A 22,465-nucleotide genomic window follows, 5' to 3' on the forward strand; every position below is an offset into this window, starting at 1 on the left:
AAGAAGTCGCGAGCTGGTCGGACTCTTTCATCCGGATCTGGTGATACCCTGAGTAGGCATCGAGGAAGGACAGGGTTTCGCACCCAGCGGTGGAATCCACGATTTGATCGATGCGAGGCAGAGGGTAGGGAACCTTCGGACATGCTTTGTTGAGACCAGTGTAGTCTACACACATCCGCCATTTCCCCCCTTTCTTCCTCACAAGCACAGGGTTGGCAAGCCATTCGGGATGGAATACCTCTTTGATGAACCCTGCTGCCATTAGCTTGTGGATCTCTTCGCCAATCACTCTGCGCTTCTCCTCGTCGAATCGGCGTAGAGGCTGCCTGATGGGTCGGGCTCCGGCCCGAATATCCAGCGAGTGCTCGGCGACATCCCTCGGTATGTCGGGCATGTCCGAGGGACTCCACGCAAAGACGTCGGCGTTTGCGCGGAGAAAGTCGACGAGCACTGCTTCCTATTTGGGGTCGAGCCCGGAACCGATCCGGATCTGCTTGGTGGTGTCGCCACTGGGGTTAAGAGGGACGGCCTTAACCGTCTCCGCTGGCTCGAAGTTGCCGGCATGGCGCTTCACGTCTGGCACCTCCTTGGAGAGGTTCTCCAGGTCGGCGATGAGGGCCTCGGACTCGGCGAGGGCCTCGGCGTACTCCACGCACTCCACGTCGCATTCGAACGCGTGTTTGTACGTGGGGCCGACGGTGATGACCCCGTTGGGGCCCGGCATCTTGAGCTTCAGGTAGGTGTAGTTGGGGACGGCCATGAACTTCGCGTAGCATGGCCTCCCTAGTACGGCGTGGTAGGTTCCTCGGAACCCGACCACCTCGAACGTCAGGGTCTCCCTTCGGAAGTTGGAGGGCGTCCCAAAGCAGACGGGGAGGTCGAGTCGCCCGAGGGGCTGGACGCGCTTCCCAGGGATGATCCCGTGGAAGGGCGCAGCGCCTGCTCGGACGGAGGACAGATCGATGCGCAGGAGCTTGAGGGTCTCGGCGTAGATGATGTTGAGGCAGCTGCCCCCATCCATCAGGACCTTGGTGAGCCTGACATTGCCGACGACGGGGTCGACGACGAGCGGGTATTTCCCCGGGCTCGGCACATGGTCGGGGTGGTCGGCCTGGTCGAAGGTGATGGGCTTGTCGGACCAGTCTAGGTAGACTGGCGCCGCCACCTTCACCGAGCAGACCTCCCGGCGCTCTTGCTTGCGATGCCGAGCCGAGGCATTCGCCGCATGTCCTCCATAGATCATGAAGTAGTCGCGGACCTCGGGGAACTCTCCTGCTTGGTGATCTTCGTTCTTGTCGCCGTCGCGGGCCCTGCCACCCTCGGCGGGTGGCCCGGCCCTGTGGAAGTGACGCCGAAGCATAACGCACTCCTCGAGGGTGTGCTTGACGGGCCCCTGATGGTAGGGGCACGGCTCCTTGAGCATCTTGTCGAAGAGGTTTGCACCTCCGGGGGGCTTCCGAGGGTTCTTGTGCTCGGCGGCGGCGACAAGGTCCGTGTCAACAGCGTCGCGTTTCGATTGCGACTTCTTCTTGCCTTTCTTCTTGGCGCCGCGCGGAGCAGACGCCTCGGGAGCCTCTTCCGATGGGCGGCCCCGGGGCTGCTTGTCCTTTCAGAAGATAGCCTCGACCGCCTCCTGGCCAGAGGCGAACTTGGTGGCGATGTCCATCAGCTCGCTCGCCCTGGTGGGGGTCTTGCGACCCAGCTTGCTCACCAGGTCGCGGCAAGTGGTGCCGGCGAGGAACGTGCCGATGACATCCGAGTCGGTGATGTTGGGCAGCTCGGTGCGCTGCTTCGAGAATCGCCGGATGTAGTCCCGGAGCGACTCCCCCGGCTGTCGCCGGCAGCTTCGAAGGTCCCAGGAATTCCCGGGGCGCACGTATGTGCCCTGGAAATTGCCAGCGAAGGCTTGGACCAAATCGTCCCAGTTGGAGATCTGCCCCGGAGGCAGGTGCTCCAACCAGGCGCGAGCAGTGTCGGAGAGGAACAGGGGGAGGTTACGGATGATGAGGTTGTCGTCATCCGTCCCACCCAGTTGGCAGGCGAGGCGGTAGTCCGCGAGCCACAGTTCCGGTCTCGTTTCCCCCGAGTACTTCGTGATAGTAGTCGGGGGCCGGAACCGGGTCGGGAATGGCGCCCGTCGAATGGCCCGACTGAAGGCCTGCGGACCGGGTGGTTCGGGCGAGGGACTCCGATCCTCCCCGCTGTCGTAGCGCCCCCCATGCCTGGGGTGGTAGCCTCGGCGCACCCTTTCGTCGAGGTGGGCCCGACGGTCGCGTCGATGGTGCTCGTTGCCGAGGTGGCCCGGGGCCGCAGGCGCGGTGTTGCGCGTGCGCCCGGTGTAGACCGAGGCTTCCCGCATGAATCGGGAAGTCGCGGCATGAGGTTCCGAGGGATATCCTTGCCTTCGGGAGGCAGTGCTCTCGGCCCGTCGGGCCGCAGCGCCTTCCAGGAGATTCTTGAGCTCTCCCTGGATTCGCCGACCCTCGGTGGTTGATGGCTCCGGCATCGCGCGGAGGAGCATCGCTGCGGCTGCCAGGTTCTGACCAACCCCGCTGGATGCGGGTGGCGGCCTGACCCCGGCATCGTTAGCGACGCGGTGCTGGAGACCTTGGGGCAGGTGACGTATTTCTCCGGCCAAGGGTTGGCCCGCCCATACCTGCCCGACGTCCCGACGGATCGGCTCAAGCGCTCCTGTTCCCTCGTTGAGCCTGGCCTGCGCCTCGCGGACTTGCTCGAGTTGTGGGTCATAACCCCCCGCCGGAGCGGGGACCACAGCTAGCTCCCGTGGGATGTCGGCGCGAGGCGCCGGCCTAGGAAGATCATCGTCCTCCGGCATGCCGAGATGGTTGCCTTCGGAGGGATCCCCTAGCTCGATGTGGAAACATTCGCGGCTTGGGCCGCAACTCTCGTCGCCAAGGCTGCGGCTTCCGTCGGAACAGGCGGAGAGGCAGTAGTCGCATGCGGTCATGAAGTCCCGCACGGCACTGGGGTTGCCAAGTCTGGAGAAATCCCAACAGATGCTGGGATCGTCATCTTCCTCGGACCCAGAGGGCCCGTAGGTCGAGACGTCCGTCAGCCGGTCCCAAGGCGACCGCATACGAAACCCCAGTGGGGTTGCACTTGCCTCAATGAGAGCGCCCGCCAAAGCGAGGTCGTTTGGCGGGTTGAGGCCGAGTCGAAATGACGCAAGATGGGAGTGAGTCGGTACCTTTTGGTCGACGAGGAGCGACGTAGTCACATCGGGGACTGGTTGCACCGTCATCTCAGGTACAAGGGCGACGTCCTGTAGGCTTTCCGCGAGCGCGCCGGCGTCGTCTTCTTGCTCGGGGTCAGCGTGTCGCGAGGGGACGGCGCTTGCCTCCGTCTTGAACGCGAGGTCGACGTCCGGCGTGCCTTCCGTCGGGGCGTCGGGGGCGTCGATTCGCTCGACGGCCAACGAAGCGCGGCCTCCCGCTTGGCCTTGATGGCCCCGCCTCCTCCTCCGTTGGCGGGGGAGAGAACGGAGCGAGCTCGAATGTTGCTCTTCCACCACGCGGGGAAGATGTCGTCGATTCCGCCGCCGGCGGGCGGGTTGCTGGCCGCCATTGTCGTCGTCGCGCGGCGGTGGAAGAAGTATCATGTCGTAGCTGCCGTCGAAGGACATGAACTCAAGAGTCCCGAAACGAAGCACCGTCCCGGGCCGGAGAGGTTGCTGGAGACTGCCCATCTGGAGCTTGACGGGGAGCTGTTCGTCAGCACGCAGCAGGCCCCTACCTGGCGCGCCAACTGTCGGCGTTTCGAGACAGGGGGGTCCCTAAGCCGACGAGTGAGTGTGCTGCGTGCCCCAGCCCAGATGGGTCGAGCGCGTGGGCGAGCGCGAAGGGGGGAGAGGCGAGGTGGCCGGAGCCGAGCGTGAGAGAGGTGGAAGTCCCGCGGCCTTCGTGTTCGTCCCGCGCCCAGGTCGGGTGCGCTTGCAGTAGGGGGGTTACAAGCGTCCACGCGGGTGAGGGAAGCGAGCGGCCCTAAGAGAGCGCCTGTCCCGTCCTCGGTCCCGCGCGGCCAACCTTCTCTAAGAAGGCCCTGGTCCTCCCTTTTATAGTCGTAAGGAGAGGATCCAGGTGTACAATGGGGGGTGTAGCAGAGTGCTACGTGTCTAGCGGAGAGAGAGCTAGCGCCCTAGGTACATGCCAATGTGGCAGCCGGAGAGGTCTTGGCACCTTGCTGGCGTGATGTCGTGGCTGTCGGATGTGCGACGGAGCCTGGCGGAGGGACAGCTGTTAGAGCGGTCGAGTCCTTGCTGACGTCGCCCTGCTTCCATAAGAGAGCTGGGGGCCGCCGTCGTCACAGAGCTTGTGGAGTGCCATCATTGCCCATCCGGTGGAGCTGGCCGGATGGGACGCCGGTCTTGTTCTCCGTAACCCGAGTCGATTCGGGGTAGGACGATGATGGCGCTTCCTGTTGACGTGGCGGGCCTGTGCCCTAGGCAGGGTGACGTGGGGGCTCCTCCGAAGCCGAGGTTGAGTCTGTCTTCTGTTGCCGAGGCCGAGTCCGAGCCATGGGGTCGGGCGAGGCGGAGGTCGTTTGGCCAAGGCCAGGGCGGAGTCCGAGCCCTGGGGTCGGGCGAGGCGGAGTTTCGTCGTCTTCCGGGTCTTAGCCCGAGTCCGAGCCCTGGGGTCGGGCGGAGCGGAGTTCGCCGTCTTCCGGGTCTTAGCCCGAGTCCGAGCCCTGGGGTCGGGCGGAGCGGAGTTCGCCGTCTTCCGGGTCTTAGCCCGAGTCCGAGCCCTGGGGTCGGGCGGAGCGGAGTTCGCCGTCTTCCGGGTCTTAGCCCGAGTCCGAGCCCTGGGGTCGGGCGGAGCGGAGTTCGCCGTGGCGCCTTCGGCAAGGCCTGACTGCCTGTCAGATTCACTCTGTCGAGTGGCACCGTAGTCGGAGTGGCGCAGGCGGCGCTGTCCTTCTGTCAGACTGGTCAGTGGAGCGGTGGAGTGACGGCGGTCACTTCGGCTCTGCCGGGGGGGCGCGTGTCAGGATAAAGGTGTCAGGCCACCTTTGCGTTAAATGCTCCTGCAACTTGGTCAGTCGGTGTGGCGATTTAGTCAGGGTTGCTTCTGAGCGAAGCCAAGGCCTCGGGCGAGCCGGTGATGTGTCCGCCGTAAAAAGGGGGGCCTCGGGCGAGACGGAAGTCTCTCGAGGTCGGCTGCCCTTGGCCGAGGCTAGGCTCGGGTGAAGCGTGATCGAGTCACTCGTGTGGACTGATCCCTGACTTAATCGTACCCATCAGGCCTTTGCAGCTTTACGCTGATGGGGGTTACCAGCTGAGAATTAGGCGTCTTGAGGGTACCCCTAATTATGGTCCCCGACACCAGGGAACCCTCATGACTCGCCAACTTGGAGGAGGCGTGCGATATCTGCCGCATTAGGTGCACGGAGATAGTAAGGCCCAAACGCAGTTTGGATGGCCGTGCAAAAGTGTTTCAATGCCTCATGAGCGATAGATTCACCAATGCGTACGTATTCATCGACCGCATCTGTTGGGGGCCTTCTTCTTTGCTGAAGGTCTTCTAAGCAAAAACACCTTCGGTAAGACGATATGCAAGCAGACATAACACGAAGGTATATGCCGAAGCTGCAATCCAGGGAGCTTCGGCATGATGACACGCCTTGAGACGAAGGGCGTCACCGACTTAAAGAGGAAAAGATCGTTCAGTCTATGATAATTTGTGTCATGTTTATAATTAGTTATCAAGGACATAAATGTAATTTCGACCGGGCTGCGTCTCGTGCCTATAAATAGGTGAACAGTAGCCCCGTACTGTTCACACTGATTGGTACTCATCTGCCCGTCGCTCTTGGATTTTTACCTTCTGTCAAGCCGAAGGTAAAAATGTAATCAATATCATTAATGTTTGTTCATGGTTATATAATAAGAACATAAATAATAATATGATGATTTAAGGTGATTATTCCATGTTCTTTTTATGTTTCATATGTTTCTACTTTCATTATTACCTATTGAAATGATGAAGGTATGTCCTTCATGACCTTCGTTTGAAGATCTTTATATCCCAAGGGAGATAATGCTTCGAAGGACAAAGGTTTTTAACCATTAACATTTGTGTTGCCTTGTTCTTAACTCATAGCATTTGAGAACAAGTCCCCAACATTGGCGCCCACCTTCGGTGAACTCACTTCCACTGTTGAGACGATGGATTCATTCAACAACCAAGTTGTAGCACCTTCGGTCACGAAGCTGGTGCTCCCAATCACGGGCGGTTCAAGTTTAGAGCCAGCCAACAAGAAGCAAAAGAAGGAAGCGCAGAGGAGAGTGTAGCATGTTGGGGTGCAAGGACCCTTCGTCAGATCCAAGTGGTCCCACATCCCAATCACCTTCTCCCAGGAGGATTTACAGCTCAAAGACTATCCTCACAACGATGATATGGTTATATCTTGTGTCATCAAGGGATTTCTGGTCCACAATGTTTTGGTTGACACAGGCAGTGCAGCGAACATCATATTTGCAAAGGCTTTCAAACAGATGCAAGAACCAGAGGACAAGATTCATGATGCTATCACACCCTCTTTGTGGCTTTGGAGGAAGACAGATTGTGGCACTTGGCAAAATCACAATGTCAGTTACCTTTGATTATGTCCACAACATAAGGTCTGAGCAGGTTATCTTTGACATTGTTGACATGGATTACCCATACAATGCAATCATTGGTCGAGGGACGCTTAATGCCTTTGAAGCCATACTTCATCCAGCGTACTTATGCATGAAGATACCTTCGGAGCAAGGGCCCATTGTTATCCATGGAAGTCAAGAAGCTGCCAGAAGGGCCGAAGGGAGTTGGACAGATTCAAAGGCGATCCATAACGTAGATGGAGTCGAAGCTTGTTAACAATATAAGCACAAAAGAGAGAAGGCTGCTTCGGCAGATCAGCCGAAGCCTATGCTCCTATGTGAAGATATAGCAGATCAAAGGGTACTGCTGGGATCTCAGCTATCTGATGAGCAAGAAAAGACTCTGCTAAGATTTTTGTTCAACAACAAAGATGTCTTCGCTTGGACAGCCAATGATCTTTGTGGTGTTAACAGAGATGTCATCGAACATTCACTTAATGTGGATCCATCTTTCAGGCCAAGGAAGCAAAGACTTCGGAAGATGTCTGAGGATAAAGCTGAAGGTGCTCGGAACGAAGTAAAGAGACTTCTTAGTGCTAGTGTTATCAGAGAAGTAACATATCCAGAATGGCTAGCCAACACTGTTATGTTGAAGAAGGCTAATGGCAAATGGAGAATATGTATTGATTTCACATATCTCAACAAAGCATGTCCAAAGGACGAGTTCCCATTACCAAGAATAGACACCTTTGTAGATGCAACAGCTTCTTCGGAGCTCATGAGTTTATTGGACTGCTACTCAGGCTATCATCAGATTTGGATGAAGAAGGAAGATGAGCCAAAGACTTGCTTCATAACTCCCAGTGGTACTTATTGCTACCTTTGAATGCCTGAGGGGCTCAAGAATGCTGGAGGAAGCTTCAGCAGAATGACAGCCAAGGTCCTTCACTCTCAAATAGGCAGGAATGTACTGACTTATGGTGATGACATCATAGTAAAAAGCATATTGCTGACTTGCAAGAGACATTTGCCAATTTTAGGCAAGCTGGTCTTAAATTAAATCTAGAAAAGTGTGTTTTTGGAGTAAAGAAGGGCAAGTTCCTTGGCTATCTGGTATCAACGAAGGGAATCAAAGCTAACCCAAATAAGATCGAAGCTATCCTTCAGATGGAGCCACCAAATTTAAAGAAGGGGGCTCAACGATTGGCAGGAAGGCTGGCATCGTTAAATAGATTTATATCAAGATCAGCAGAAAGGAATCTACCATTCTTTGAAATACTAAAGTCAGCCGAAGTTTTCCAATGGGGTCCAGCTCAGCAAAAGGCTTTCGAAGAGTTAAAGCAATACTTGATAGACTTGACAACTCTAACTCCACCTTCGCCAAAGGCTCCGTTACTCCTATATGTAGCAGCCTCTCACTCTGCAGTCAGTGTGGCGCTTGTACAGGAGAAGCAAGATGGCCAAGTCAAAAGACAAGCACCAGTATATTTCGTCTCCGAAGTTCTAAGCTTATCAAAGAGAAATTATACAGAATTGGAGAAGATATTATATGCTGTATTGATGGCCTCTAGGAAGCTTCGACATTATTTTCAAGCATATCATATAATTGTTCCTTCATCACAACCTCTAAAGGACATAATGAGGAATAGAGAAGCTACTGGAAGGATCGGAAAATGGGTTGCCGAGCTCAATGAATTCACTATTGATTATCTACATAGATCCTCAATTCAGTCCCAGGCGTTAGCGGATTTTATTGCTGATTGGACGCCAGGGGCTCAGGGAGAAGAAGTAACAAAAGACGTCGAAGCCTAGACAGTCTTCTGTGACGGTTCTTGGGGAACCTTTGGCGCAGGAGCGGCTGCTGTCCTAGTAGCGCCCTATAAAGTCAGAACATGCTACACAGTAAAGTTGGACTTTAGTTGTACAAATAATATTGCTGAATACGAAGCTCTTCTGTTGGGGCTTCGGAAGCTAAAGGCAATGGGAATAAGAAGGGCGATCCTTAAAACTGACTCCCAAGTCATTTCTGGTCATATAGACAAAAGTAGCAAGGCAAGAGATCCGAAGCTTGAAGAATATTTGGATACAGTCCAAAGATTGGAGGCTTCCTTCGAAGGATTCTCTGTAAAAAATATTCCAAGAGGGGGAAAATGAGCATGCAGATCTGCTAGCTAAGTCAGCGGCACAAGGGCTCCCTCTACCTTCAGAAGTATTTTTTGAGACAATAAAAGCACCTTCGGTTGAACTTCTAGAGAGAGAGCAGTGCTTGAAATATCACCTGTACATAGTGAAGATTGGAGGACTGAAATCATATCTTTCCTCCAAGGTAACTATCTTTCAGATGACGAAGTTTATAATAAAAGAATAGAAGCAAGGACAAGACCATATGTCATAATAGAAGGGGAGTTATACAAACATGGAGTCTGCTCTCCACTTCTCAAGTGTTTATCCAGAACCAAAGGTATAGAACTGATGAGGGAAATACATGCAGGTTTATGTGGATCTCACATTGGGTCTAGGCCTTTGCTGGGGAAGGTTTTCAGACAAGGATTTTATTGGCCGAAGGAAACTTCAGATGCAGCAGATCTGGTTCAAAAGTGCGAGAATTGTCAAAAAAATGTGCAAGAGACCAGAAACAACCTTCGTCGCTAACCCAGTTAATACAGCCAACCTGGACATTGCAAAGGTGGGGCCTGGATTTGTTATGTCCACTCCCACCAGCACAAGACAACTTGAAGTATGTTGTAGTGGCAGTAGAATATTTTTCAAAGTGGATTGAGGCGAAGCCCTTGGCTACAATAACTTCGATCACGGTCCAAAAGTTCTTCTGGCAGAATATTGTTTGTCGCTTCGGTGTGCCGAAGGCAATAACTGTGGACAATGGAATACAATTTGATGTCGAAACATTCAAAGATTTTTGTGACCGAATTGGTACGAAGATTCATTTTGCATCAGTCAGGCATCCAGAATCAAATGGGCTAGTATAAAGAGCAAATGGCATTATAATGACAGGAATAATGAAGCTAATCTTCAATCAGCCCAGAGAAAAGTGGTCACATGAGTTGATTAAAGTGGTGTGGAGCCACAACACAACTGCGTCAAGGTCAACAAGATTTACACCCTTCAAGCTCCTATTTGGTGACGAAGCAATAACTTCAGAAGAAGCAAAGACAGGGTCAATAAGAACAACAACTTCGGCAGAAGACGAAGCTGATTATCAAATAACAAAAGATACTATAGAAGGGACCAGACTTCAGGCTATAGAGCACATCAATAAATATCAGGCCAAAACAATAAGGTGGCGTGATAGAAAAGTTCGATTGAAAAACATCAAACCAGGACATCTGGTGCTTCGGAGAGTGGCCAACCTAGATACAGTGGGCAAGTTGCAACTGAAGTGGGAAGGTCCTTTTTCTAGTAATATCTTCGTCAAGACCCGGTTCTTATAGATTGAAGGATATGGACGGAAACGACATACCCAGATCTTGGAATGCGGATGAGCTTCGATGATACTATGTGTAATTTGATGTAATCTTTTTTCATTTTCTCTATGACACCCTTTTCCTTTCAAGAGGGGAGAAAGGTTTTTAATGGGGCCATAGCTTGTAATTTTTCATTCTTATTTAGCCCTACGAGGGCCAAATCCCCCAAAGATGTAATATGTAAAATCTGAGCCTGCACCATCGAGTACAAAAAGAAAAACAGAGAGAAGCTCAAAAGACGTCCCCAAGGGGATGCAGAGCATGACGAAGCTGCAAAAAAGTCATTCCTAAGGGAGCGCAGCGTAAGTTTTCTGCTCAAAAGTCGTTCCTAAGGGAATGCAGAGCCAAAAATTCGACGAAGATTCAAAAGTCGTTCCTAAGGGAGCGCAGAGTAAGTTTTCTGCTCAAAAGTCATTCCAAAGGGAATGCAGAGCCAAATACCACCGAAATATAAGGTGGAGAAGTTTAAAAGTCGTTCCTAAGGGGATGTAGAACTTAAATGCCACTGAAATAGAAGGTGAAGAAGCTCAAAAGTCGTTCCTAAGGGGATGCAGAGCTTAAAAGACTCAAAAGTCGTTCCTAAGGGAATGCAGAGTCTGGGTGTGGTTTCGTGTGTGTGTTCGGGACATTCATTTGCACATTACATTACATTACATCATTCATTGCATTCATACACATTCATGTAGACATTCGTAGGATCATCGTCATCATAACATGAAGCACAAACAGAAATTCTTCAGCTTTGACAACAATGCTTCGATGAGCACGAAGAAGCAAGGACATGTTTTGTTGTGTACGAAAAGAAGGGAAGGTGTTTTTCACCTTCGGCTCAAAAGATACAAGTTTCATCCACAGCAAAGCAATTTATACATGGATGGAAAGGTAAAAATATATTACAAGGTATGGACAAGTATACAAAGTAATGTTCAATTCTCGATTACAATGTCTTTTACAAAGATAATACAAATGCTTCTAAGCTCTATACAAGCAGGCCTAAAAAATAGCTTCAACGGCCTTCGGAATGTGCTTCGGACTATCAATCTTCGGCACCACCATCCTGCACACAAGCAAGCAATATAAGGTAAAAAGTAATTACAAGAGATGGCAAGCAACGGGTATAAGTTTCATACCGGCTTAAGCAAGCTTCGGGCCTCGTCACCAGCCAAATCCCGCCCACCCTTCGCCCAAATCTGAGTTATAAATTTATTTCCAATACTCTAGGCTTCGCTGGGGATATCAACCAAGTCTGTTGGAGACAGACTAAAGGTTGGTTTGTTTACCGTTTTTCCGTGTGTGCAACCAGCCTTCATGAATGCTACAGTCGTGCCACAGGAAGCCAGCAGGGCATAGAAGTCACCGTGACTGGCTATCACTTCATCAAGCGCCTCAACTTCGCCTTCAATGTGTTCGAAGGTGTTTGGAATATCTTCAGCTGAAGGGGTAAACTCTTCGGAGCTGGCTCCAACCAAGTTGAAGACTCTTTTCAATCGTTGTACACAGCTGTTGCCAAAGCTCAAACATATGTTCCGAAGCTCTTTCAAAGTTTGTTGCAGCTTTGTATTTTTGTCAGCTTCAGCTTCGTATTTTGCCTGTAAATCTTTTCTCTCTTGTTCGAAGCTCTCTAATTTTTGGAGAAGTTCCTCATTTAATCTAGCACTTTCGACTTGGGCTTCTGCAAGTGAACCCTCCATTGCCTGAAGCAGGAAATCTTTCTTCTCAAGAGAAGCTTCGTAGTCTTTAATTTTGTTTTCCAGACTTTCTATTATAATTTCGTTCTTTTTGTCTTCGAGGTCTTGCTGCATTCTCAGTGCCTTGCTTAGCAACATACTCTATAGAAATAAACCTTCATCAGAAAACTTTGCTTCATCACAAAAATAAAATGAAAATTTTGCTTCATCTTAAAAAAAGAAGGGAATTTTACCTTGAAGTTGGAATAAAACAAACTACTGACGATATGTTGTCACCGATAGCCGCTAGTATCAGCTTCGAGCTTCGGGAAACCGACACTCTTCGCTAGAGTGCCGATTATCTTTGCCCTGATGCAATCGTGAATGCATCCTAAGGCCCCTTCATCGATCCCACCAAAGAGCATGGCTCCTGGCTGGTAGCCACACGATATACCATACTCCTGTAGCTCCTTCTTTTCGACCTCGGATAATTCTTGCCCGACTAGGTTCTGAAGGTCGAAGTCTTTTTCCTCTGAAACAGCATCGGCAATCTTCTTTCCTTTGTCAGGCACTGTGGCCATGACCACCTCTATAGCCGCAACTATTTCTTCCACAGCCATATCCAAGAGCAGTTTATCAATTCTAGAAAGTGTACTCTCAAGGTTGGTGGCTTCGGCAGCGGCTGTAGCTTCGGCAAAGGCATTTGCTTTGGCAGTGGCCTCGGCGCTTGCAATAGGTGTTATTTTAGATGCCGAGGCCGATGGTGGCGTCCGTTCAATGGCTTGCATTATGGTAACGATTCTTCGCTTTTTCTGTTCATCCGCCCTCTTTGTAGCCGAAGGCTCGTCCTTCTTTTGTAAAAGCTTCGTCAGTTCCGGTCCCAGAGGACTTAGTAGCTTGATAGGTAGAGATTCAGTCATTACCTTTAAAATTTCTGCCACTTCGGCAGTAGGGGGTGTCGAAGGAGTCTCCTCTTCTACCTCAGTCACCTTCGGCTTTGGAATTTCAGCCTTTCTTTTCTTCGAAGCTGCCACCTTCGGCTCAGGAGTGGATTTTATCTTCTTTAAAACCTTCTCATCCTCCTTAACCATTCTAACAGCTTGTCTGTTCAGAACGCTGACAATTCTTTTCCTTTTTACCCCTTTGGCACCCTTGCTAAGCCGCTCATAATTAGGGTATTCAAATTTCAGAGCATCCATCACCCGGTTTAACCTTCGTTTTGGCCAGGTGCCGAAGGCTGCTGTCATCAATTGGTCTTCTTTTTTGGTATAGTTTCCCAATATTTCATTACATATAGTTTCAATCATTTCTAGCCATTCTTGGCAAGGCTCCTTGAACTGTTTTTGAAATTTGAAACGATAAGATAATCGAACAAATTCATGTTTCTTCTTTGCTTCCTTCATCTTCGGCATCCCCCAGCCACATGACGTTGGATACATCCGGTTGGCCAGGTATTCCTGCACCAAGTCCCTGGTGCTGATTTGCTCAGCCACCACCCTGAATTCTACTCCGGCCAGCTGGCATGGCGACCCTAGCTGCATGTTGCACAGGGGCCTGGTCATTCCGAAGTTTAAGGACAGCGGACACATGACCATCGTCATCAGTTTCCCCCTCTTCTTCTCATCAGCCTTAATATAAAACCATTCACCTTTCCAGCCGGTTGGCCATTCTGTGCGGTAACTGAGAACTAGAGCCTTCGTATCCTTGCGATACACGAAATTGTAGAAACCAAAATTTTCATGAAGACCGCCTGCCCTGGCCTTCGTCTGGTAGTGCAACTCGTGCACTCGGCAGAACGCTTCGGCATCTGGGCTCATCCCTTGGCTTCGGAGGGCCCAGATGAAGACGGTAAGCCTAACAATGGCGTTAGGGGTCAGCTAATGAAGATATATTTCGAAATTTTTCAAGACTTCCCCTATCATCTCGTTCAGAGGAAATCATAGTCCTGCTCTGAAAAAGCTCTTGAAAACCACTACTTCATCACTCTTCGGTGCTAGGGTGGTCTCTTCTCCATCAAATCGGACAAGTTTGCTTTCAGCTTCCCCAAAGTAGCCCAACTTCATCATCATGGGCATGTCAGCTTCAGACACAGTAGATTTCTCAAAATCTAGATGGCTGGGTTTTGTTGGGATCAAAATACTATAATCTTTCTCATCTTCATCAATATTTTCTTTTTCAGCAACGGTCTATTCAGCTTCGGCAACAGGAGTACCTTCGTCAGTAGTTCCCTCTGTCACAACTAGACCTGATTGTTTCATGACTTCAGAAATTGGTGCTGTCTCGGTGACCTCGGTTTCTTCTCCCTCACGAGACACCCTTGCAGTCGAACGCACTCTGGCCATTTGATGGATTTTTCGCGGTTTTAACGAAGTTGATGGTTGTTTTGCAGTTTTGACGAAGCTCAATCTTCTGACAAAGTTAACTCTAAATGATGAAGTGCTCGCTTGAGAGCGCAGTGAAAAAAGCTCTGGCTATGATTAAATTTTTTAACAGCACTACAGTGCAATGGCAATGAATGTTGTGGTAACTCTGCACCAACCCGTCTGTTTATATAGTGCTGTAGGTGGGAAGGTGAACCGCCAAATCGCCTGCACCCGCTGAGCGGTGGACCACTCGGCGCTTGGAAGGTGAACCGCCAGATCGCCTGTATTCGTTGAATGGTGGACCACCCAACGTCTGGAGTATTTTAATCTTTTCTCGACAACGAGCTCAGGGAAGGTGTTTTCGGACCTTCGACATTCCGAAGCCTTTGAGTTTTTTCGCGGATCGAGCTCGTTACGAAAAACGATCTAGCACCGCGAAGGGGCTACTGTTGGGGGCCTTCTTCTTCGCTGAAGGTCTTCTAAGCAAAAACACCTTCGGTAGGACGATATGCAAGCAAACATAACACGAAGGTATATGCCAAAGCTATAATCCAAGGAGTTTCGGTATGATGACACGCCTTAAGACGAAGGGCGTCACCGACTTAAAGAGGAAAAGACTGTTCAGTCCATGATAATTTGTCATGTTTATAATTAGTTATCAAGGACATAAATGTAATTTCGACCGGGCTGCATACCGTGCCTATAAATAGGTGAACAGTAGACCCGTATTGTTCACGCTGATTGGTACTCATCTGCCCGTCGCTCTTGGATTTTTACCTTCTGTCAAGTCGAAGGTACAAATGTAATCAATATCATTAATATTTGTTCATGGTTATATAATAAGAACATAAATAATAATATGATGATTTAAGGTGATTATTCCATGTTCTTTTTATGTTTCATATGTTTCTACTTTCATTATTACCTATTGAAATGATGAAGGTATGTCCTTCATGACCTTCGTCTGAAGATCTTTATATCCCAAGGGAGATAATGCTTCGAAGGACGAAAGTTTTTAACCATTAACATTTGTGTTGCCTTATTCTTAACTCATAGCATTTGAGAACAAGTCCCAAACAGCATCAGCAGGAATGCCATAAGCAAGGATGCGAACAGCAGCAACAACTTTCTGCAGAGCAGAAAGACCTATCTCACCGGCACATTTTGAGCGTGAATAAAGTATGGATCGACTTGTTGCACAACATCAACCAAGCGCTCAAACACATGGCGACGCATACGGAACCTACCATATAATAAATGTGTGTCACTGTAAGGGCTGATCAAGTTAAGTACATGTCAAAATGAATGTGCACATGAAATATATGAAATACCTCCTATGGAATTGAGCATCCGTGTACACGGGTTGGGCTCTAAAGTAGTCCGCTCGGATTCTTGCATCGCCGCTCATGTGATCACGATGAATCCGAACACGCCCAGGAATGGAACCACCGTGACGACGCTCGTTGCGTGCACGACGCCTCCTAATATGCAGGTACGTCGCCATCTGCAACTCTTCTTCTTCCTCTTCCATTTCTTCCATCATCCTAACAAGAAAATTGGATTCTAAGTACGGGTTCATTATTGTGGAGATTTGAAAGACAAGTGTGAGTGAAGTATTGAAGCATCAATGGTTATTTATAAAACGAGTAGGCTTCGGATACAAGCCATCGTGCTGGCGTGCAGACGAAGCTTGTCGATGGCTTGTTGAAGAAGTGTCATGGCTCATGGTGGAAGCATGTCAATCTAGAAACATATTTTTATACTAATAAAATACTATGTGACGTTTTATCGACAACAATTGCACACAATATCACATCGAATGTTAATTAACATTTACAATTAGAAATTATTAATCAAGCATTGTTTCGGAGGTTATTATTTGCAAATTAATGAAATACACTTTTTTGCGCATCCTTTGTATTGCGTTAAATGGGAAGAAAACAAAGAAAACAGGAAAAGAAATAGAAAAAGGAAATATGTTAACACTGTAGTTTTAGGAGACCGAATTTAGGGGACGCTGCTGGAGACTGAGAAGATATAGAGGACAAAATCTTTTAGTGTGTGCTGTAAATGACACAGAATATTTCTTTAGGCGATGGAATTTAGAGGACGCTGCTGGAGACACCCTAAATCAATTGGAGGCCAAGAACGGAACAATGTTGCGGTGGCGGGACTCTAGCTCCAGCCTCCAGGTCAAGCTTACGGCGGCAGCGCCCTAGCCGGCCTGCCCTGCTCGTCTTCTCCCTTTGGCGGACAGCATGTTGGCATCGGACGTCCGCACCGACGCATTTCTTCAGCGTCGCGCCGCCGCCGCCCCCAGGCCAGGCTCGCCCCTCGCCATTGCCAGTGCCATAGCTCCAAATCAGGTAGCCGCTCGCCCTCGTCCTCGTGAACTTGCGATTTGGTGCCTGTTAGGACATAAGAACCACCGAACTCGGGTTTATGACGTCTCAGGTACCGTTCGGTTTTCACGGAACGGAGGCATGACAATTTCTAGCTGGATTTCTTCTTTATGTTATATAAATTTTGATTAGCTGTAACGATTTCAAGTCTATTCGTGGACAAACAAACAAGCTCGGGTTTGGTTTGTAATACATAGGTATTACCGTGAAATTTGGGTTGGTGGAGGGGTTTTAGGCTGGCTCCAGCAAGGACCCCTAAAGGGTCCTCTACCCTAAATATAGAGGACCAAACGGTCCTCTATGCTCTCTAGCAGCGTCCTCTAAACTGTCTTTTAAATTTAGAGGACGCTACTGGATTTTCTATATATAGAGTTTCTTTAAACAGTTCTCTATACATTTGAATACTTTAAATAACCGGTTTAGCAAAACTAAAATATGCACAATACATTTGAGAGTATGACAAATACATATGTATAAAAAATAAAAATAAAAAATGTCTCTAATATATGTATTTGAGTATAGAGGACGTAATTTAGAGGATATTGTTGGAGAGAAAAGAGATATAGAGAATAAAATCTTTTAGAGAAGATTGTAAAGGACGGATATAGAGAATTAATATAGAGAACGTTGCTGGATACAGCCTTAGCAGCGATAGAATCTGGTCAAGCACGTCTCTATTTAGCCCACGTACAGCCCACGAAACAGCCACAGCCCACGGTGTAACCTTGATATTTAAGAAGCAGCAGCATTGCCGCATCCACATCCCCGTCCCTGGTGGTCGCCCCTCCTGGAGCTCGCCGCCACCATCTCGATTTTGTTTTCCCGACCACAGCGCCACCGCCCAACGCTAACCTGCCGCTCCACGAGTCTCGACAAATTATCGACGCGACTGGCACCCCTCCCCCTCCACTGGTGATTGTCGCCGTCAGCATCTTCCTCCGGTCCTCCCAAGGTGAGCGCCGACCTAATTCACAAATTATGTAGCAGTAATTAGAAGATCTCGAATTCTCGAGCTGCCTTCGGTAGGAAGGCCCACGTGTTCCCGATGCGAATTTGGTAGGAAGGGCCATATGTTCTATATGTGAATTTGCTCCATGCGCATGTCCAGGATTATCTAAATGCATATCTAGTACCATTGTCACGTTCTTTTGTACTGATGACAAGTTTGGTTTAACTGATGCTATCTGGAAGAGCTCGAACTGTATATCCTAGTTCCTATTATGAATCACCAACATTATATCATTTTTTGTCATTTGCGAACAATCCAATTTGAGGTGAACCCTGCATTTGGATCTGATCTAATTACAAGCGTATACATGTATTATACTAACTTCGACTGTTTTGCAAAAAAAATATTGGGTGTGCATGTGTACCCCCATGTCGTCCGCCCCTGATATGCTGTACTTCATCTTCTGTTTCATAGTCATTTGTTTTGTAGAGTAATTTTTGAGGATTGATTCACTATGATACTCCCTTCAAATTTGTACTCGAATTATTTTACTCATGTCAGTGCTGCCTCCAGTTTAATGCAGTTTCCGCTCCTGTTTTTATTGTTAATTATTGCTCATTCTTGGTGTACTCTTTGCAGAGCAAGCCTTCTAGAAGTTAAAGAAGCAGCCAGAACCATGACATCCCGTTTCTGGGGACAGGTACTTGCTTTCTCTTGCGCAATGGTACCAGTGTGCCAGTATATTTACGATGTGCATACTGAAGTAATTGAAGCAATTGTTGTTGATGCAAGAATCTAACACTTGCCTTGTCCTTTGCAACATCAGGGGGACAGTGAGTCTGAGGAAGAGGAGGAAGAAGTTGAGTCAGAACAGGGCAGCGATAATGATGATGATGGAGGTCATGGTGGTGCGGGACGCGGTGCCCAAAACCGATATTTGAAGAATCAAGAAGATGACAGCGATGAGTCTGACACAGGTCACCGTGAGATCCGCTCCCTGAGGGACAAGCACAATGAGGAGATGAGATCTATTGTTGATCAGATGCGTAATGCAATGAAGATCAATGACTGGGTGAGCTTGCAGGAGAGTTTTGAGAAGCTTAACAAAAATCTTGAGAAGGTTGTTCGTGTCAATGAATCTACTAAGGTACCAAAAATGTATATCAAAGCTCTTGTGTTGCTGGAGGACTTCAAGGCTGAAGCCCCTGCAAACAAGGAGGCCAAGGAGAAGATGAGCAGCAGCAATTCAAAGGCACTCAATAAGATGAGCCAAAAACTCACGAAGAACAACAAGCAATATAAAGAGCAGATCCAGAAGTGCAGGGAGCATCCAGAGAGTTTTGAAGATGAAGCTGCGGATGATAAAGATATGGATGATGATGATGTTGATGAAAGTGATGCAGAGATCGAAGATCCTGATAAAATAGCTATGTCAGAATCAGAAGAGGATCACGATGAAGAGGATGGCGACAAGGAGGGTTGGGAACAGAAAAGGAGTAAGAAGGATAAGATGATGGATAAGCAGTTCTTGAAAGATCCAAGTGAAATCACATGGGATATTGTCGATAAGAAACTCAGAGAGATTATAGCATCAAGGGGAAAGAAAGGTACTGGAAGGATCGAGCGTGTTGAGCAGTTAACGTTTTTAACCCGTGTGGCCAAAACACCAGCTCAGAAGCTTGAAACCCTCTTCCATGTGATTTCTGCGCAGTTTGATGTTAACCCTAGTCTACTTGGGCATATGCCAGTCAATGTGTGGAAGAAGTGTGTCAATAATATGCTTCTTGTGCTTGACATACTCCAGCAGTATCCTAACATTGTAGTAGACACCTCATTTGAGCCTGATGAGAAAGAAACTCAAAAGGGTGCAGACTACAATGGAACAATACATATTGTCGGTGACCTGGTTGCATTCCTTGAGAGACTGGACTCTGAATTTTTGAAGACCTTACAGTGCACAGATCCGTACACAAAAGATTATGTTCAGAGGCTTAGAGAGGAACCCCTGTTTCTGGTTGTCGCACAGAATGTCCAAGATTATCTTGAAAGGGTTGGAAACCTCAAAGCTGCTGCCAAGGTTGCACTGCGTCGTGTTGAACTGGTTTACTATAAACCCCAAGAAGTGTATGATGCAATGAGAAAACTTGCAGAGCAGCCTGAAGACTGTGTGGATGATGATGATGCAGAGGCTGGTGATGAACATCAAGCAGTAGATGACAATAGAGGACCATCACCATTTGTTGCAATTCCAGAGGTTGTGCACCGGAAGCCTACTTTTCCAGAGAGTGGTAGAACTTTGATGGATGGATTGATGTCCTTAATTTACAAGTATGGAGATGAAAGGACCAAAGCCCGTGCAATGCTGTGTGACATATATCACCATGCGATCTCTGATGAGTTTTCAGTGGCTCGTGACTTGCTTTTAATGAGTCATTTGCAAGATGGTGTTCAGCTCATGGACATATCATCACAGATTTTATTCAATAGAGTCATGGCCCAGTTAGGGCTGTGTGCTTTCAGGGCTGGTTTGATAAATGAAGCCCATGGTTGCTTGACTGAGCTCTACTTTACAGGGAGGGTGAAAGAATTGCTTGCACAAGGTGTGCAACAAAGCAGATACCATGAAAAAACTCCTGAACAGGTAAAACTAAACCCATATGCAACTCGTTCTGTTTTTCTTGTAAATGCTGTTCACATAGCCCCCAACCCAAATCACGCAAGCAAAACCCTACTTTTTAAATTTCATGTGGCAAGCAAAACCCTACTTTTAAAATTTCATGTGAAATTGATAATATTCACACAGTAATATCTCACCCTTGCATCAGTTAATTATTTATGTTTTGTTGTTTTTTGAATTGATATAAAAAGCTTTATCCTGTTGTATGCAGTAATTCTGACTCACATCACAAATATGGCATTTTTCTATATTGAGTTATATTTATTTTTAATATGCAGAATTAGTTCTTTTATGCTACATGTAAGTAATCTTGTTTTTATTAATATTAGAGCACACCGCATATTAATTTTATATTATAAAAAGGGACAGACCCATTGCTGGCATGAGAGGGTTTCTGGGGATTCGACTGGGACAAGCCTTACCCCTGCATTTTGCGTAGAGGCTGCGTTGAATACATGGCCTTTGTCTCAGTGAAAAGTCTTTTCACCACTGCGTCAAGCCTGTCATTCTAATTATCTTTTCCTTATGTGAAACTACCACAATTGTAGTATATAATTAGAAGAGTATCTGAGTATATATGGTTTTATATAAATATTCTTTTAATTGTAAGCTACAATTGGAATAGTTTTACACAAGGAAAAGATGATTTTTGTCCTTTTGGTTATATCATTGCTAATGTAGTCACTGTCACTGCAGGAAAGACTTGAGAGGAGGAGGCAAATGCCTTACCATATGCATATAAACCTGGAGCTTTTGGAAGCCACACACTTGATCTGTGCGATGCTGATTGAAGTCCCCAATATGGCTGCCAGCACCTATGACAAGCGGAGGCCTATGAGCAAAACATTCCGAAGGCTTCTCGAAGTGAGTGAAAGGCAGACATTTGTTGGGCCGCCTGAGAATGTGAGGGACCATGTAATGGCTGCCACAAGAGCCCTCAAAAAGGGTGATCACCAAAAGGCTTTCAGTGTCATAAATTCGCTGGAGATTTGGAAGCTTTTGAGGAACAGAGAGCATGTTCTTGAGATGTTGAAGCTTAAGATCAAGGAGGAAGCTCTTAGAACCTATCTTTCATCATACTCGTCTTCCTACAAGTCGTTGAGCCTTAACCAGCTCACCACCATGTTTGATCTCAGCGAGCAGCATGCCCACAGTATTGTTAGCAAAATGATGATGCATGAAGAGCTTCAGGCTAGCTGGCACCAGCCAACAAAGTGCACCGTGTTTCACAGCCTGGATCAAACCAGGCTTCAGGAGCTACTCTTCCAGGTTGCAGAAAAAATATCGGTCCTGGTGGAGACAAACGAGAGGGCATACGAGTTAAGAACTGGTGGTACTCTTGAGGGGCTACCGCCCAGGCGCAGGGGCGAGGCTCAGGATTCATCCAAGTGGCAGGAGAGCTTTGTCGCATCACAGGGGCGGCAGGGTGGTGGCAACCGGTTTGGATACTCCGGTAGAGGTGCAGCATCTGGTCAAAGTGGTGGACTCCAGAGGGGCAGGGGCAATCATGTTTCCCGCGGGGGATACGGTGGCAATACACGATTTCAGGATGCAAGTGCACACATGGTGAACCTGAACAGGGTTGGTAGGGTTGTTAGTGTTTAGAAGTGCGTAAATTTTTGAAGCACCTGCCCTTTCCATAATTACAAACTTCCTGTTCTAAGCTCAGTCATCCAACTATTTTCTCTATTTCGTTGTAAGAGTTTGGTACTGTCGGGGTTTGATTAGTGATAGATCCGGCTATCAAAATTTTGGTCTTTTTTCTTCGACTATGAACAAATAATATATAGAATTTTCTATGTAAATTTATATTCTTGTTTTTAGCATTGAGGATATTAATCTTCATAAAAATAAATTTTAAATCCGTTCTATATCTTTTTAAATAATTGATATAAAATTTGGATGTCTATTCGAATACTGATTTAGATGTTTTTTCGCTTTTTTGTTGTATGGAGAAAATAATATACATAAAAAATTATACAATTTTTTTAAATACTTCATAATATTCTTAATAACATTATTAAAAATTAGCTTTAAATTCTATGTATATTCTATATTGAAATATTAGATTTGTGATATAAGTCGGATGTTTTAGGAACTGATAAAGTAACTGCTGTTGTACTATTGAAATGAACAACAGAGAGTCTCTTTATTGCTTGAGTCCATGTATATATACACATGAGAACAGTCCATGGATGGACGTGTCCCACCTAAAGTGGAGACACGCAAAGTACACGACCATTGGGCCATGACAACTCGAGGAGTAGCAACTCCTTAGAAGTTTAATATTCATAACACTCCTCCTTAAGCAGTTGTTCGTCATGTAT

At 47.8% G+C, this 22,465-nt stretch overlaps 1 protein-coding gene across 1 annotated transcript; it reads left to right on the top strand.

The window, feature by feature from the left end:
• The first annotated feature begins 16,569 nt into the window (after nucleotides 1-16,569).
• On the top strand, nucleotides 16,570-21,993 carry LOC103646106 (eukaryotic translation initiation factor 3 subunit C). The gene is made up of 4 exons (XM_008670830.4): nucleotides 16,570-17,464; nucleotides 18,101-18,161; nucleotides 18,288-20,102; nucleotides 20,835-21,993. The coding sequence occupies exons 2-4, from the start codon at nucleotides 18,138-18,140 to the stop codon at nucleotides 21,741-21,743; spliced, it is 2,748 nt and encodes a 915-aa protein (XP_008669052.1). The 5' UTR covers nucleotides 16,570-17,464; nucleotides 18,101-18,137; the 3' UTR covers nucleotides 21,744-21,993.
• Nucleotides 21,994-22,465: the final 472 nt, after the last annotated feature.

The sequence above is a fragment of the Zea mays genome, chromosome 2, assembly GCF_902167145.1.
Source record: "Zea mays cultivar B73 chromosome 2, Zm-B73-REFERENCE-NAM-5.0, whole genome shotgun sequence".
Classification (NCBI taxonomy): Eukaryota; Viridiplantae; Streptophyta; class Magnoliopsida; order Poales; family Poaceae; genus Zea; species Zea mays.